The 18,321-nt window shown below is 43.4% G+C and overlaps 7 protein-coding genes across 7 annotated transcripts; 3 read left to right on the plus strand and 4 right to left on the minus strand.

Annotated features, from left to right (window-relative positions):
- Positions 1–1,166: 1,166 nt before the first annotated feature.
- Positions 1,167–1,493, plus strand: CCR75_009090 (uncharacterized protein; the record flags this gene model as incomplete). Its single annotated transcript, XM_067967136.1, has 1 exon — positions 1,167–1,493. One exon carries the CDS (start codon positions 1,167–1,169, stop codon positions 1,491–1,493), a length of 327 nt encoding a protein of 108 aa, XP_067819520.1.
- A 428-nt stretch (positions 1,494–1,921) lies between these two features.
- On the minus strand, positions 1,922–3,857 carry CCR75_009089 (uncharacterized protein; the record flags this gene model as incomplete). The annotated part of the gene is made up of 4 exons (XM_067967135.1): positions 1,922–2,562; positions 2,620–2,870; positions 2,903–2,981; positions 3,051–3,857. 4 exons carry the CDS (start codon positions 3,855–3,857, stop codon positions 2,221–2,223), a joined length of 1,479 nt encoding a protein of 492 aa, XP_067819605.1. The 3' UTR covers positions 1,922–2,220.
- A 141-nt stretch (positions 3,858–3,998) lies between these two features.
- On the minus strand, positions 3,999–4,577 carry CCR75_009088 (uncharacterized protein; the record flags this gene model as incomplete). The annotated part of the gene is made up of 1 exon (XM_067967134.1): positions 3,999–4,577. One exon carries the CDS (start codon positions 4,575–4,577, stop codon positions 3,999–4,001), a length of 579 nt encoding a protein of 192 aa, XP_067819604.1.
- A 465-nt stretch (positions 4,578–5,042) lies between these two features.
- CCR75_009087 (uncharacterized protein) lies at positions 5,043–8,447 on the minus strand (the record flags this gene model as incomplete). Its single annotated transcript, XM_067967133.1, has 1 exon — positions 5,043–8,447. The coding sequence occupies one exon, from the start codon at positions 8,445–8,447 to the stop codon at positions 5,043–5,045; it is 3,405 nt and encodes a 1,134-aa protein (XP_067819603.1).
- Positions 8,448–9,419: 972 nt separating this feature from the next.
- CCR75_009086 (uncharacterized protein) lies at positions 9,420–9,737 on the plus strand (the record flags this gene model as incomplete). The annotated part of the gene is made up of 1 exon (XM_067967132.1): positions 9,420–9,737. One exon carries the CDS (start codon positions 9,420–9,422, stop codon positions 9,735–9,737), a length of 318 nt encoding a protein of 105 aa, XP_067819602.1.
- Positions 9,738–13,608: 3,871 nt separating this feature from the next.
- Positions 13,609–15,396, plus strand: CCR75_009085 (uncharacterized protein; the record flags this gene model as incomplete). Its single annotated transcript, XM_067967131.1, has 1 exon — positions 13,609–15,396. The coding sequence occupies one exon, from the start codon at positions 13,609–13,611 to the stop codon at positions 15,394–15,396; it is 1,788 nt and encodes a 595-aa protein (XP_067819601.1).
- Positions 15,397–16,896: 1,500 nt separating this feature from the next.
- Positions 16,897–17,313, minus strand: CCR75_009084 (uncharacterized protein; the record flags this gene model as incomplete). Its single annotated transcript, XM_067967130.1, has 1 exon — positions 16,897–17,313. One exon carries the CDS (start codon positions 17,311–17,313, stop codon positions 16,897–16,899), a length of 417 nt encoding a protein of 138 aa, XP_067819600.1.
- Between the last annotated feature and the right edge of the window lie 1,008 nt (positions 17,314–18,321).

Raw genomic sequence — 18,321 nt, forward strand, 5'->3', positions numbered from 1 at the left:
TACCAGGTGTAACGGGGCACTACGACTTGTACTGTTTCAGTACAAGTCCACTTCACACTGCTTCAGTTGTGAGTGGTGCCTTTCGTTACGTGACGTACACTGTACGTGCAGAGGAAGACTTCCCTTAAGACAAGTTAACTTAAGAGAGTAAAATGAAAACTGTATTAATATAGTTAAGTATCTCTTAATCTATCTTTGTAAATGCTGACTTAACTATAAACTAATAGTAAACATGTAAATGAATTCTTATCTCTATCTTATCTTCTAACTCTCTTTGATTACTTCTACAGCTGATTAGTCTGCGGAATAAATATATATAATGGCCTATACCTATTTATGGATAAGAATTCAGGATATTACTATATAAAGTAATATCCTCCAAATATTATCTACCTTTTAGATAATAAATTAATTAACAACCTTTAAGTGTTAATTTCATGTAACGATACACCCCGTTACACTACACGCATATTGCCGAAAATGACGTCGTTGCAAGATTGATAAACAATTTCACATGGCAACCCGATTAATATTTGAAAGTCAGTCTTAGGTCGCTATTCTGCAAAGCAACGTCCGTTGTATTAAAAGTAGCGTCGGGATTACATCTGGAAGCACTCATGTGCACTATTGCTCTCTAATTATTATCACATATCACTCAGCATCACGAGCAGTCTATTGTTAGCTGCTTGGTGTTCTTTATTGTAGCAGAAGCTCTTGAAAATCATAAGCATAAATACAATTGGCATAGTGATTCAAGAGAAATCCAATATTTGCGTTCAATAATCAGACGTTAGCTGGTAAAAATCCTGATTTGCCCACCACTGCAAGCGGCATGGTAAGGTTGATTTTTTTCTCGACACAACGTTTTTTTTTTTAAATTAAAGTGGCACCGCCCTCGACACAGCTTCTTAAGTAATATCAAGTATACTCATGTAGATGTGTCTGGCGCTCGAACTTGATCTCTTGGCAATCGCCACCTCGTGCGAGAAATCGTTAATGTCCGACAACGGCAACACGAAGACCGTCCAAGCATTATTACTGCTCCACAAACGCTTACTTCACGAAGCGCAAATAATTGACTCGATTGCAACCTTTAAAGATTTTAATGATGTGTCGCACGTTAAGTCGACTAAATTGTAAACGTATGCATTCTAATTTTAGAAAAAATGGCGTCAAGATGGTTACTTAAAGCGAGCTCAAGACGATCGCTTGTGTCGTTGCGGACACCTTCCTGTCGCTATTTAAACCAACAGCAGTCTTACGCCGTCTCCTCTCGCTCAAAAGATATCGAATGTGATATGCTACACATCACCAGCACCCCACGTGCTCCACTTGTCGACGATTTGGCCGAATTCGACGACGATGACGCGGAGGAAATGGTAACAATTGGACCCGTAGGTGCGGAATACGGTGGACCTACGCGTGGTGGAAAGTTTAAAGAGCCTACACGATTCGGGGACTGGGAACGTAACGGCCGTTGCTCGGATTTCTAAACATTTGCATAGGCAACGTGCTTTCTCGAATCGCAGCTATAATCGTTTTAATCGACTTTGCAACCTTCACGATGAAAGTTGTTTGCTTAACCTCTTCATTAAGCGATGAAAGATAAAGTGTGTATGCCTAATGTCGAGATAGCTCTGTCTATTGAAAGCTTTATATATCTAATGTAGCAGCTCGAGATAATGTCGTTGACTTTCTTTCAGGAGATTTTCCGTGATCATTAAGTAAACAATGATTTTACGAAAAAGACGAATTTTCTATTCTTTCTAGTCTGGCTCATTTGGGACTATAGGCATTAATTAAATTTATACTTGCTTATGTAACGGTTTTTTACCAGTGCTTTAAAACCTTTTTTTTCGCTGCTTGAGCAATCATTTTGATCAAAAAAACATTGCAACGATGTACTACAAGAGCAAATGCGAACAGAAAGAGTTAAGTGACTTGTTACAAAGTAGCGCTGGAATCCGGAATTCCAGCCGTCGAGGTTCACTTGAAAGTGCTTCAAGACAATGAGTCATTGATTTAAGGCAAAGCCAAGATCTTTATCAAAAGCGAAACACTCGGAGATATACGCAATATTAACGACGATCTGAACGCCCTTCTAAAGAACCCGCGATAGCTAGTAGGCTATTTTATAACGCATCTGTCCTTGGACTTAGAGGAGAGTATTCACGACAGGGGATGGGATTGGGCAGCACCTTTAATTGCAACGTACTATTATCATAATCCATTTGATGTGGTTTGTACTTTTAAAAGGTACTCGAGGTCGTACTGACTGCGAGTATATTCGCACTTGTCCGTCTCTTTTTCAATCCGAACGAGCATTTCTGTCCTCCTTTCATCCGCCATAGCGGCTCGAACCAATGTCTTTGCCTGTTTAAAACATTCCAAAGCATTGTCGTACTTGTGCAGCGCATGATAAAGCTGACCCATGTGCACGATAATCATCGCATCGTGTGCATCTAGATCAAGTGCTTGCTTGCAATGCCGTATCCCTTTCAAGTAGTTACGCTGCATCTCCAGGCAAGCACTTGCAATGTTTAAGTGGCACGAAATTGCAATCTACATGGCATAAATGTTTTTTAATATACGAGTCGCTATTTAAAAAAACCGTCGTACCTCTTTTAAAACACGTTTAAGGATCACGCAATTCTCTTGACTTTGCAATTGATTTAAACAGCCAAGCACAATTTGATATTTTGTCATCGAGTAGTCGTGAAATTTCTCTATCGCCAGCACATTTGCCTCTTCAAACGTCCATTGAATTCGTTCCCGAACATGGTCTTGAGTCGCCAAAGCTCCCGTATATGCAAATACGATGTTTTTAATCGCATCCGAGTCTGGAATGTCTTTGACGTCATAATGCGCTACTTCATGAAAAAAACTTCTGTTTTAAACTTACCGTTCCGAGCGTCACCTTCCGTCAATAATCGACTCTTTACACGCTCCAAAAATTCCTTTCCCTTTTCATGCTCGGAATCCTATTTCATGAAATTTAAATAAAAACTATTATTTTAGTGAAGGGAAGTTTTTTTCAATGCTATACGAACCAAGCTCATGATCCGATTGTAGTGCAGCATAGCGACTAATAAAGCGTTCATTTCCTCAAATGCTTGACCTCTTTGAAGCCATGCCATTACATGCTCATCATCGCGTACTAAAACCTCTTTAAACGCCTCGGTAGCTGCTGCTAGTCGCCCTTGTTTTAAATCACATGTCCCAATTCCCATGTACACGTCTGTATAAAACATTGTAATAATAGCAACGAGATCGTTTGCTTTTGGAAGACCCTCTGTACGCTTAGCTTTCGGCTCTTTCTCCCGATGACACGACTTGTCCCCATATGAGGGTTTTTCCTTGCATTCAGGAGCGTTCTTGTCAAGTAGCTCGAAGGATTCGTGTTTTTTTTCGTCTTGTAGCAACTCTGGAACCAGTTTTTCTAATTTTTGAATAGCAGCCAACGCGTTTTTAAAAAACACGTTTGCTTCTTTCTTCTCCTCAGCAAGTGCGCTGTCTCCTTGGCGGCGGTTCTCCAAAATCTCTTGAAGTAGTTGGTGCTTTTGCGCAAAGAGCTGAGCCTGTGTCTTGAGTTTCTCTACTTTTATTGCGTCGGCAAGAGCATCGCTTTTCGCATTGGGATACGTACGATGTCGCTTCTTTGCCTTGAGAGCTGCTACAGCTGCCTGAGCCGCGAGGATATCAGCTGATTGCTGAGCCTTTCGCGTCGCCAATGTCTCAACGCTTTCTTTAGCCTGTAAAAGCTTGCACTGTTGCTTCTCCCGTGCTTCAGACTGCTCCTGCTGGTCCACAAGTGCCAGCTCCTTCTCAACATCAAATGTATCCCATGCCGAGTACATCGCTCGACGGATGTTTTTTATACTTAATAAAAAACAACTTCGTAGATACTAAAAAAAAACATCCGCAACTGAAATACTTGTTTTAAACGACGAAAAAAAAAAAACAAATTTATTTGTCTCCCTACTTTCTCTCTCCTCCGTCTACTGAGTCGCGTTGTCAACAAGTTGGCTAGCGACAACCTTCGACACGTCCCTGCCAATGTCCCTGGCAACACCGCTAATATCCGAGATCACCGAGCTGCTGTTGCTGACGGCCTCTAACATCGCGCGATCGATGCGTGACTCTTGAGATTTTAAAAAAGGCGCGAGGAAGTGCATAAAGAGGAACGACGCACCTAGTGTCGATGGCATGAAGAGCCACAATAAAAAACCAAGTTTAAATGCATAGTAAAACGGAATCCAATAGAGCAAAAAGTCGACAAAGATCTCGACGAGAATAAAACACGCGTAAACAACCCAGTACGTAAGCCATTGCACGTCGTCTTTCTTATCGTCCGACTCCACAGCCTTGAACGAGCAGTACGCAGGGTAAACAAAGCCCACAACATTACATATAAGTCCCGCGCCAAAACCCACAAGCAGCAACAGGAGCAAAACGGCCGCCCCACTTGCAACAAGGTACAGCTTCTCGACGCCCGTGGCATCTTGAGCCTGCTGGAGGACTGGGAACTTCTCGAGGTCTTTGGCCCACTTGTCCATATACACTTGGACCTTCTCCATCTTGTTTTGTAAATCTCTTTTGTGAGTGTTTTTTTATAAGTGGCTGGACAACAAGGGGGCTTCGCATGAATTTTCTTAAAAGTGCTTTTTAAACACAGATCCATGAAAAGTTAAGGTATCCACGTCAGCAAAAAAATCACGGATTCTTTTTTTCGGCTGTTTAGCACTTAGACTTATTATAAACTTGACGCTTTTCAAATAAAATAGAGAATATTAACTCCCACCTTTATCATTTAACCTCCAATATAGAATAAACAATTCAATTACTTAATTGCACAGTATGTCCTTTAAATAACTTCAGGAGAAGAAGATAACCAATCAGAAGCCTCAATGCCCTATACAATTTGCTTTTGCCAGATGGAGCATTGTTCGGTTGACAATTTTACCTAAAGTTGCCTTCAGGATTATCACTTTCAAAGTCACCTTAATAAAATAAGAAAAAAACACTTTATATAAATTCTATCTTTACGCGTTTTCAAACGGCTGCACAACAACATTAAGGACAATGCCATGGCTCATTCTCTGCATATCCGACAAAATTTCAAAAATATTCGGCACCGAAACGCACGAATCCTTACAATCCTCCTCTGTGTTCGAACTCCTTAATGGCATCTGGTACTTGGCTGTTATCGCACGAAACTTGATTGGCAAAAACGCCTGTGGCTTCCACGTAATTCGAATCTCAGTCGTATCAACCGCATTAATAAAGAAATACGCCACGTGGCCAAATGCGCAATGCAAGTCTCGTAGCAATTCCTGCACGGGATCAAAGCCAATCATGACTGGAATTGCTGTTAAATCCATATTCTTATACACGGACGCCACAAACGGATGTTTCGTATCCCCGGGAACGCACATTTGCTTCGACGGAAGGTTCTCGACCGCAAGCATTAGCATGGCATCAAATTCCTTCGTATTCGACGTTCGAAATGCTCTTTTCCAACCCGATAACGACGCGCCAGACGAAAGCCAAGTGATTAATTCATTGTACGAAGCCTGTGCCACATTTCTGAATCGTTGCACAAGGACTTGATCCACTCCAAATCGTGTCCAGCTCGATAAGCAGTCCATGTCTTCATACTCCGCGGCAATAAACATGCCAGGGTGGGTACTTCCACTAGTCTGTGATGCTTCAAAGCGCTTGAGAATCTCACGACAAGTCGTATCAGTTAACGAAGCATTCAAATCAACAATCAATGGCGCGTGTTGCCACTTGAAGCTCGCAACGCGCTTTAAGAAACGAATAAAACCAGAGAAAATGGACTGTGGGGGGCGCATGGACGAGCTTGTTGAAAACACGTCGGCAACAATAAGTTCTACTGCTTCAATCGACAATACATTGCTCAAGACTTTGGCAGCGAGCCATTTTTGAACAAGACGCACAGTTGAACCGTACGACGAATTCTTGGTATGCAAGGCATGGATCAAACTCGCGTGCTTGGACAAGTACTCGGTTTCACGCTTGAGTTTCACGTATTCCCACGAGTGAACAAGTGCGAGTTTCTTGCGTCCTGTAGCCCCCGTGACGACACTCAATTCCTTTTCACAACGAATGACAATTCGAAAAACATAGCCATGAATCAAGACATCGACACAGTCGGTGGCGACCTCACAACGCATTTGATAACGCGAGTGCAGTTCGTGCCCAATTTGGACGTAAAAGCCCGTCTTGGCGTGCATCAAAGCCTTCTTTTCATTTGGCCACGCCGATGTGCGCTCAAAGACAAGATGCAATACAAGTGGCTCCAAGACGTTCGTGACATGGGCCATGGGTACCGCATCGACGTGTTCTCCTTTGGAATACGCGAGTGGATGAGGCTGAGCAGGAAAGAGACTTGTGGCACGGAAAGCTGAATGTACTGGCAATACGTCCGATATCTTAAGCGGTAAAGATTCCAAATCCCGCAATGTCTTGGCAAAAGTATTGAAACTCTTCCACAACATCGACACGGAATTCATCGTTGATACAAACGACGATGGCAACGTTTCAAAAGCTTTCAAACTCGTTGGTTTTTCAACATCAAGAAGCGAATACAACGCCGTATTTGACGTTGTTATGTCCGCAGTTGCGACTTGTGGACAATGAGCTGGCACAATGTATTGGACAATCACATCTAACACGCGATGACGGTGTTCCGTCGGAAGATCTTCCCACACAATCGCTTCTAGTATCGCACCATCTTTGAATCGACGTAGTTCCGATCGACCGCGCCAAAAGTGACGAAATTCCGAGCTCGCTGCCTTGTCATCGACCGACGGGCCCTTGTCGACAATTCGAAGCGCATTGTCTATCGAAACACGCACGCCAATAACCACTTTACGCAGTCGTGGCAAGCCACGGTCGTGCATGCTCCACTCGACGTCGTCTTCTACTATCGATCGAACTTGATTCACTCGATTTGTGAGTGCTTTTGATATAATAGACTCGAGCTTGCGTACCCAGAATCGCTCGACGCCCATATCGTGAATCTCATGCGTCTCGCTTAATGTATACGTGTCCTTTTCCGCTTCGTCTATCGAAAGAGGAGCCGGGAACCAATAATATTGATCGTATCGCGTCCAGAACGCATGTGTCTTGATAAAAAGCGCTTGAAAGTCCTCCAACGTGCCGTGTTGAATACGATTTAATGACTCGACTGCTGCGATTTGAAGCTCTTTCCACGCACTACGAGAGACGCGGCCAAAGAGATTGAAACGACCGGACGAGTCCAAGAACACAACGTCAAACGAACGACGGAATGCCTGCATGCCTTCGGTCGTAAGCACCACACCTCCTTCGTTTTCAGGTAAGAACTGCAGTGGTTCACTCTCCAGCTTGTGGAGAGCTAGAAATTGCAACAAAACTTTAAACATTTGATCCGACGATGTCTGCGCAATCACGCGCTTCTTTTCGTACAAGTACAATAGCACCATGGAAATTAAAAAGCCATTCAACGAGTCAATCGCTTTCTGAAAACCTCGCTGTCGTAGCCACACTTTTGCTAATAAACACGCTTCGGCAAATTGTGGAGCGTCCTGTAAGACTGCATAGAGTTCTCGCGTATGCTGCCGCAAGCGCATGTCCTCTAGGATAGAATTATTATACATTGGCGTGCTGCACTCCTTCATGGCGTCTTCTGTCCGATTCGACGCAAGCTTGACATTATTCCGTAGTGGATTTAATTTTGTTAATTTAAACACTGTCATGGGAATGACTGGAATGATCCGGATCCAAACCGTGGCTCCTTTCATCCCGTTTTGGGTTAAGAAATCAGATGTCACGGTGCATTTGGCCACGGGTTTATCATAGTCACCATGCCACGCTTGAAGTGTGACGTGCTGGAATAATTCCGTAGAGCTTTCCAAAGCCAATGCCACGACCCCAAGATACAAATTGCGCTTGTCAAAGTACCGATAATTCCCAAAGTCTTTCGGTACAAAGCACTTCTCGGGCATCTCAATGGTAACGTCAATACTTATGGAGCCATACTCGTTGCTTTGCTTGCCCGTAAAGACCATTGTATCGAGAATGTAGCTACCCACGACATCCAAGCGAGCTGGAGGCTGGAAAGGTAGTACAATCTCCTTGCGTTTGACAAAGTTGCGCACTAGTAAGCCGTATGATTGTAGTGCATCCTGTGTTACGTGCTGTGGTTGCAGATTTTGCACAATTTCTTTGACTTGAAACAATAGACGTTGGAGACCTGAAGATGCTTTCGCGCTGGGTTTGCGACCTATGGCGGTTAATAACTCGTCGATTTGAAGGCGGAAAAACGACGCGCGATACGACGTTGTTGGATCTGCAGCACGCAAGTGACGCAGCTCAGTCGTGCTAGGCAACGCGTATTTCGATAGCGCCTTGCGCAGCTCAATGGGAGACGTCAAAGCCATGGCTTTAGTTGCGACCAACCGATTTTCAGTCTTTTATCAATAATTGAAAGTTTACTTTTTGAAAGGAAACAATAAAAAATTGGTTTTGACATAATATTGATTTTGTAAAAAAAACAATTATCTTAAGAAACTAATAATGAATTGGTCTAATTTATTGCATTGAGATTGAATTGAGTAACATTCCTTCGTCGCGCTAGAAAGACAATGAGCAAAACGTACTGAACCAATTAAATTGCAGATCAACGCTATCAAGCATACGGAGCTAGGCCTGTTTTCGTCTATGCTTACAGCTGACAACTGACACAAAATGCAATATAGCTCTAAATTTCGTGGCACATAAGATTTTGAAATTATTGCAACGGTAAATTGTGAAGTACATGCTTTGGTTCTGAATAAAAGTATACGACGTTGAAATCATTATTTACGTGCTGAGCTATACACGTAATGCGCACGTGGCTATCACGCTACTGTTTTAGTGTTTGTAAGACATATCAAAAGGAGCACTTAAAAAACTATGATGATTTTTTTTGATGTTACTCCGTCGTTTTCATGACGTACAACTTATTTTACTCTCCCTGCTGTAAGATTCAGCCAAATATGATCCCCAATTGTACCCCTCTTTACTATTTGTGAAGTCAATAATAAGTTTCGAAATGAATTTAAAGGGTTTCAGATATGTAATTTAGAGAGCCAAAAGAGAGATCGCATATCAACTAAACCCGAGACGGTAATCATTACGACATGTGGGTAATCATACAGAAATCCAAGAATACACCATTTGGTCAAGCTTCTCTTTACAGCATGGGCACCAGCAGTCTACTTTGGGATATTCTTTACCTTCGGACTCTGTATTACATCTGGCAGACGATGATTACTGTATTTTGACTTGCTTGCTGCGCATTTTGCACGTTGCAAGAGGAGTTCATTCCTGAATTCCCATCGCTCCAACCAAGTCGCAAACACATTTCAACGATGTTTAAAAAGTCAGCGATTGTTTTATGCATGGCAAGTGCGGCCCTATTTGGCAATTCTGTCGATGCAACTGCAGAAGTCGCAGAAACATTGGGTCTGCTCGCCCTTGCAGCTGGTCTTTCCGGTGGCGGCGGCGTCGGCGTCGGCGTCAACGTTGGGTACCCCTATGGTGGTGGCTATGGATATGGACCAGGCGTGGGATACAATCCATACAACCCGTACAACCCAAACTACGGTGGTAATGTTCCCCCAGTTGGCAACAGTGGAAATTCGTTCGCAACGGCTTCTGCGACTGCCTCCCGCAATCTGCGCGCATAAACGCAGGGATAACCCTTCTAACATTCTCGTCACGTCTAACACTACATATCAGTCGCGTTACATATGTTGTATGTTGTAATCGGTAGTCTTTTATTTCCTAATACATGCTTAAGCTGATTTTTTGTGACGGAGTTCCACTCCTACGCACGGTGAAAGCTTGTTATATAAACTGAACTTGTGTTTGCGATATATGTATGTAGTAGAAGCAATGTATGCAGATTCACTTTGACAAGTGTAAAGCAATTAAGGCAATTAATTGTGATGAATATTCCGTAACTGCATTGGAGAATATATAGGCGGCGGCGATTAGCACAGGGTATCGTAGGGTGATTAGAATGAGGGGTCGTACGTAGGTGGCTACACTAGCTTATTGGAAGGCTATACATCAACTCAATTTTTAATATTTATCAAACGGGATACAACTACCCCCCAGAATTAAAAAAGGAATAAATATGGTATTTTATGGTATGAGCACACCAATGCTCACGGTGGCTTGAAATAATGTTTGTATCATTCCAGTCAAAATTTAAAAAATATTGGCCTTTCGCCAGGTCCTGTCTCTATAGCTAGCGCTACTTTACGTCCTTTCGTATAGCTCGTAGAATCGCTTCGACATCAACATTTGATATTGTGTGCTCGTAAGGGACACAAACCTTAATTCAATTGCGACATCACTCAAATTAGCGAGCCACAATTAATAATTTAAGTTGAAGAAATTGACATGTATGAGTAATGCATCGAAAAGGGCGTGAACTTCATTTTTAGATATGCTTTTTGGATTCAAGGCGATTGCTTGTGCCTTAAAATATCACATTTAAATGTCGCAGTGTGAGAAAAGTTAAGAAAGATTGAAAGAAATTTTCTTAGAATTCTGTTTACATTAAAGATGTGCACGGTATTTTTCGCGCGCGTGATGAATTAAGTTTTAAAATATCAAGTGCTTTATCATCTAAAGGCTTACTTTATCTATAGTGGATGGCTGGTCCAAGTAGGGACGCAACGCCACGCTCTGCATTCGCTAAATGCAGAGTATTGTGCGTTTACCCGGTCGCATTCAATATATCTCAGGATTGTGATTATTGCTAACAGAGGGAAGAAGCTATGAGGCGTCTGGTTTACACATTTTGCAAGCGTGCTGTTACGGTTTAACTAAATATACGACGTTTAACATCGCAGAAGGTAGAAATATAAACATGCCGCGAGCGCTGTGGACGTAAAGAGAAAACAGACGAGTAGATTTATATCTCCGTCAAAGCTTTAAGATTTTGTTTTAAAGTTAGCCTAAGTCGCAAGCCAAATACAAGTTTAATTTTAGATTGTCACAACTTTTATCACGTCCCAAAAGACAATTTATAGGACTATGGTGACGGCACAAATATACTTTTGCTTCGCGATACATGAGTTCTCTTGTGTCTCCTTAGATATCGATGTTACTTGCAAAAAGAGACTTAGATGTGGCACATAGGGCACATAGGGCACAAAATGTTTACATACAATCGTTAAATATATTTTTAACGCTCCTGTCGATTGCGCCGGAGCAACCGACAGGGATACGATGTATGCTTGAGGATTGTATGTGATGTATCGGCATATTAGTGGCTCATAATATTTCGAGCTGGAAAAATTACCGCAAAACTTGATGAAAAGCGTAAGATACTATGACCATCTTTTGCGATTTTCCTTATTTCGGCTCAGATGTCTCACTGCCAGCCATGAGCAAAATTTATTTTGTTCAATTGTGCCCATCTCCCTTAAAATCGCGATAAAAACGGCATTCAAATTCTTCGGACGTGGTGAGACTTGTTCACGCAAACATTGGTCAAGGAGACATTTATGAGCTTTTTAAAGTCGCTCGGTGGCTTCAAATATAAAATGCAGTGTCGAGGGTACTTTCGACATTGAAAATTCTTGCGCGTGGCCACTGGTTGATGAAGTATACTGGTGTGGCCTTTTAGATATTACTAATCGGAATTTGATCGCTTTGCAGAACTGAATAACTTGCGGCTGGGAGTCGGAAGAATTGTCCTACTTATGGCACATAAGGGCAAGCATATGATAGCATTCAATCTGCAATACACAAAAAAGTTGGTATTCCGATTGCATGCTATTAGGTTCAAAGAGTCTCGATTATCCCAACGACTGACCACGTTTCTTAGCCAAAATTGTGCATCCACTACCGCATCCATTCTCATCGCACAGCCTGCTGTGGCTCCATTTGTGAGACCAACGTCGCGCAGTGATTTCTTGACATTGCTACCAAGGGAGCACTAGTCTGCCAGCTGGTCATATGACTACTGACTTGCTTTTGCGACCAGGTTGCTGCTGAAGATCACCATTTTCCAACACCAGCGTAACATATAAGATTTATTAGGGAAACGCGTTTCGCCCAAACTAGGTTGAGATTAATCAGTTTCAATGTGAAACCTTGCGAGCTCTCCGCAAGAAAAAAATCATCCCATTTTGAAAACAAGTGCAGATATGAAACGGGGCATCACTTGGTTCATATTTCTCTCAAGCAAAAGCTCATTGCAGTCTGAAAGTGGAGCGTGGTCGATTTTGACCTTTAGTAGATGCCACAATTTATTGCAACGAACAACGCAGTACTTTAAATGGCTGAAGCTTATAGCTCAGATTTATCACTTGAACTTGTGAGAGGCATGTAACAATACTGCTCTGAAACGAAAAAGTCCCTTTGTACTTTTTTGGTTTGAAACCTGGGTGGGTTGAAGTAGAAATTTCACATGAATCTGTCAAAACGAAGATGAGTACTCGTCTCAGACCGCATTTCGAAGAAGTGCTACGAAAAACTCGACTCTGACAATCAATTCTTCATCGTATAATATCTTTTTGCATGGATAATTTGTCCTACGATCTTTTTTCTGAGTTGCAACAAGATCTGTACTTTTCTAGTGCATGGGCAAATTTGCCATGTCTGACTTCGATTCAGAGGCAGATATATAGAAAGCAAATTGACACGTATGGCAAAATCGCCTTTTGGACAGTTTTAAGTATGTACAAAGATGTTCCATAGTAACGTTTAACTTCCTCCGATTCGTGCATTATTGTAAAAAATCAGATTTTCATGATGCTCGTGCGCTTACTGCCAAGCAGCTTTGACCGCATGGTGCTCAACTTGTTTTATCGTCAACCTAAATAAAAAGCGAAACGATCACTTCACATTGTTTCTAACAATGCTACCCCGAATTCCGTTGCAAATTCCTATCCTTGTAAGAATAAAGAAAATACATCTGTCGCATAATTTGCCATTGCGACAAAGCCTTTGTAGGGAAAAATTCTCGCTTTGATTTACTCAAATGAACAGTTCACAATAGACCAAGTTTCATGCAAGCAGAAAGGTACGTCAAAATCCCGTACTCACCGCAACACTAGATACGCATGAGGATGCTTTTCCGAGACTTCAAGTTGAAATTGCTACATCGAACGGCCATGTGTCCGATTCTTTTTTATCTTCAATGACAGCCGTGAGACCAGCTGTAAGATCGTAACCTATAATCGAAAACACACTATCACGATAGCCAGGATGAAACCGACTCAACCCTTGTTCAATATCAAAAATACAAAAAGTCATCGAATGTCAAGAGTTCCGGCTTGATGCTGCCACTTCTCAAAGGCCGATCGGCGTGGCGTCTCTCGACCTGTGGCTACTCTCACCAAGCAGACCAAACAGCCAATTTTGCCGTTGCGTGTTCTACTAGACATAACAAGCCAGCTCAAAGAACCTAATTTGCGACCTCGTTGGTAGTTGGCCAAGGTTGGACCGACTATTTCGGTACATAAAAGCCGCCAGTGTCCAGATCGCCCTACGACGATCAGGTCAGTATTCTTCGTTTTGCGGTTTCTGCGTCATTCGATGGCTCCGTCAAGGACGTTAGGCGCGTTGCTGATCGTTCTTGTCAGTCTCAATACCCTCCACGCATCTTCATGGACATTCTGGCCCCAAGCCAATCTGGATGACCGTCCTGGATCCGTCAAAAGCGCCATTCAGTCCAAATCGTTGACAAACGAACGCATTGCCAATCGAACGTCCGTCGAGCATCTCGTCAACTCGGCGTCTGGACCGTTTCTCGATACGTCCGTTGTTACCGTAAAGGCCAAGCTCGCGACCGCCACAACGGCTCTTAGTGACGTCAAGTCAACGTATCGCAATTGGGTCGGCCCTCGACCAATCTCCCCCGACGCGGCGTGCTACCGAGAAGCGCACATTATGGACACCTGTCCAAGCAATTTCGATCGCCATGACGCAACGAATACGTGCTGGGCATCGTGTCCCATTGCGTACCCCGTCGAGTGTGGGTTTGAGTGTATTCGCCAGAACGATGGCTGTGGGATGGAAATGCTCAATAAAGTGGGTGCGATTGGCAACACCGTGCTGTCAATTGCATTATTAGGTGGGGCCAAGCAACTGTGGATGGTCACCAAGACGATCATGCGCACGATGGATTGCGTGAATATCATGATTGGCACCATGCGATCCATTATTCGTTACGTGCGTAATATTCAGACAACCGACCCCCAAGCGTCGAGTGACAAGATTCTCAACATTTTGTACCAGTCTCAAAACGTCGTGACGGACTTGCCCGTTGCATACTACCTTTGCATGGGACTGCCTTTGCCACGACCGTTGGAAATCTCTGGTCGTGTCCTCTCAACCATCAATTGGATGCTCTTGAATGCCGTGGCGTATAAAGACGATCTTTTTTCGAGTTGGTCGCGATTCCGCGCGTTTTTAATTGGTGCGAACTTTACCGAGGCTGCCAATGCCATCAACGAAACGGATATTGGCACGCTTAGCGATGCCATGCGGTCCAAATCGAATTGTGGCTACGATCTGCGAGCAATTACGGACCGTTCGTGGAACACTGTGAACCAGCTCCGTGCCGATTTTCCTGGGATTTCGGAAGATGAATTGCGATTGAAAGTTCAAAACACGCAGCTCATGCGGTCGGACATTTCGATTGCAACGAATAATTGCATGGAACAGTTGATTGAAGAGTCGGATGAGTTCACGGCGTATATGACGCGCGAGAGGATTCGCACGGCCATGAGTGGCATGATTAATGAACTCATTTCAACGGGCACAAGCAAGAATGGGTCGACGGAGGACGCCAATCAATTTATGTACGTTGCGTTTAGCAAGGTTTTGATCTCACTGGCTGTCACGGGTCTCGATATGATTGGTATTATGGGTACCATTGCTGCCTATCAGCAGAAATTCTGTGGTCCCACGAATTTTATTGGTGAAATCGATGATGGTACCGATCCGAAAACATTGGGCTTAACAACAATAGAAAAGGCTTTTAAAGGTACTTCGATGGTATGGAGACGCAAAGGCGACGGGGTCGTGACCGTCACGTTCGAAAGCTCGGATACAAAAAAGGTTTTTGTAAATATCATGTCGGGTGGCAACAAGATTGGTGAATTATACGTGGATGCAGGCAAGACTGTCCGATGGGTCTCGAAGGTCTCTGCATTAGCAGGCAAAACGCTTTACTTTGACCGTTGGCGTGCCGGCATCCTTGGTTTACCGGGTACTGGCGGTGGATCACTGCTTTTGTGGATACCTCACGCATCCGAAGGGGGTCACTTGGACGTCAGGGCGAAGCTGCACGACAGCGATTCAAGTGCGAGGCCCAAATAGTGCAAATAGAGCAATTAACGTGCGTTTACTTTAAACATTAATACTAAATTAGGAGCGATAGGAAAAAAAAATCAAGTCAACGTTGGATAGAAAAGGGTGAAAAGTACCCGGAGTGCCCCTGTGAAAGAAAAGTACCAATTAAAATTATTAGTTCAATTTGAGTCTTCCAAATGGTGCGTTTCGAATCAAGTGGGAACTTTCCGCCGCGTGGAGATAGCCAGTCCAGGATTTTTTCGGTTTCGGATGATGTCACGCTTTGTGGCAGCTTTTCAGCGGAGCTGGTAAAAAGATACCTTCAACTTCAATGACAGACGGTGGTCGCCAGTAGAATGGCGATTTCCCTCTTGTGAAAACAATAATTAGCAATTCAAGTATTAAATCTGATAGTCTATAAAGATTGATCGTCGCACACTTTGTAAATATGTTCTTTTAAGGGACTTTACGCACTTGCCAATTGTGTGCCGGAACACGAAGTAATATGCACTTGAAAAAGCACGAACATACATGTTTCTACTTTGCGACTTCATATCATTATTACACTGTGCAGCATCACTTACAAACCCGTAGATCGTGCGGATTTAAGTTTTAAATGATAGCGAAGATGAAACGGGGCACTGTCGACTTGTACTGCTTCAGTACAAGTCCACTTCGCACTGCACTGATGCAGTGCGAAGTGATGCAGTGCGAGTGGTACCTTACGTCACTTCACGTAAACTAGTACGTGCAGAAGAAGTCTTCTCTTTAAAACACTTGCTTTAAAGAGGGTTAAATGAAAAGTGTAATAATATAATTAAGTTCTTCTTGTCTATCTACTTGATACTATCTTAATCATAAGCTAATACAAAATATGTACTAAAAGTCTTATCTTTCTTTCTCCATGCTCGCGTCCAGCGCTGACTGGGACCGCGGAGAAAGTAGATATTATGGTCTGTATCTACCAATGGATAAGCTTTAGAATATTACCATGTAAAATAATATTCTCCAAACATTATCCACCTTTTAGATAGTATATTAATCCAGAACCTTTAAGTGTTAAATTCATGTAACGATACACCCCGTTACACAGACCATGTTCTGACATAGAGGATTCTAAGCCTAAAGATCCGCCGAAGACACGTGAACGTGCTCAGTCGGTGTTCACAAGCCAGTCGTTTAAAACGTGGCTATGTGATGTCGAACCAAATAAGATCTGATTTTGTTTGCTTGAATGTTTGCAATTGTAAATTATGCAGACAAGTCCAACGGTTTTGGTACGGGAATGGTACAACATGGCTGTTCACATTATATTGAAGATGGTTTGGTTGTTGACAAACACAACATCTCGTGAACATTTTGTGGTAATAATTATCTTTATTTTGGCGCTTTATCAACAAAAAAAGCCCGTACTGAAACGCTGTCCCTCTTAGCTAAGTCAACTGTTTTAAAAAAAGAGCCACATTCAGTCATTCCTTGGCTTAATAAATAGGCCAGTAACAACGCGTAAACATCATGCAGGAAGCGTCAAATGTGAGTACCTGCAGCTTGAGGTTTGGCTACAATGAAATACGTTGTGCCAAAATGGAAGCGGTGCATCGTTTCAACTTCCAGTCCGGCCTGATCTAATAAAGCCACGATGTCTCGGTTCCAGTGGCATCCCCACTTCTGAACGTGAAGATCTGCAAATTTGTCTAAGATACCGGAGAGCCACGCAAAGCTACTTTGTCCATGTTCCAGCAGCAAGATGCGACCACTTGTTTTCTTGCACACGCGTTGCATCTCCTTTAAAGCGCGCACGGGGTCATCCATACTGCAAAGACCAAACGTATCCACGACTGTGTCAAACTGGTCGTCATTAAAGACCAGATTTTCAGCTTTCATGACCTGAAGGTCGCAGCTGGCCAACCGCTGCTGCTGAGAAATCGAGGCTTGATTCAGCATTTCACGGCTAAAGTCTATTAACGTCGCATGCGACGTTGGCGAGTAATATGCCAAATTGCGACCCGTTCCAGCTGCTACCTCCAAAACGTGGCCATGAGCCTTCCGAAGCAGAAAACGTCGCATGAGCGAGATCCCCGTGAGTCGTTCGTCCCAGTCGATTTCCTTGTCGTAATTTGCTGCGTTCGTGTCAAATATCTTCCGCCGCCTGGCGTCATCTACGGTCGCCGTAGCCCCATCAACTTGTCGTTTTCTAGGATCGTAGAGCACCACGTATGTAGTAAAGGCTACTCCAGCGTACAATGCAGCGCCGCTTAGCAACAGGCCTGGTCGACGCCACACCGTAGCCATTTTGATAGTCAAAAGATTTTTGACCAGTCATCGATCGGAACGACTGAATAAAAACACACACTAATATGTCTCATTTTTATTTTAATTCTTAGGAATGTTAGATCTCTCATCGCAACTCTCGGCGTCACGCGATATTGCAAATGTCCCCGTATTGGACGAAGGAGCTTTTTGCTTGGGAAAGTACCACGACGGCAGTGTGCTAAAGTTTCGTGGAGTCATTCGAGACGTGCAAGATCCAGAGTTCGTCGTTCTAGACGACACAGCGGTCGCATTGACTGATGATGAGGCGATGCGCAAACAATTGGTCGAGCGTGTGCCGCTTCTTGTCACACTTTTCCCCCACGCGAGTGACTGGACCCATATTGCGTACCGTGCCCATATACCCACGCAAAGTGATGGTAACCAATGTGAAGAGAATGCATGTTTTGCAACTTCGAAGAGAAGTGAGCGCTCTATGGAGGACCAGCTGAATTGCGATTTGCAGCAGGAAAAGAACGACGTGCATGGCAAAAGATCAAAGGCTGAAAACACGCTGAAAAAGGAGCAAAATCAAGCGTTTTTACTGCCCGAAGCTGTCCATATTTACGTCTACGACGGCCAGCACAAAAACATTTCGTTGGACGCATTCAAGGTGAATGAAGCGTTTGAATTCGTCGGCAT

This window comes from Bremia lactucae, linkage group LG9, assembly GCF_004359215.1.
Source record: "Bremia lactucae strain SF5 linkage group LG9, whole genome shotgun sequence".
Classification (NCBI taxonomy): Eukaryota; Oomycota; class Peronosporomycetes; order Peronosporales; family Peronosporaceae; genus Bremia; species Bremia lactucae.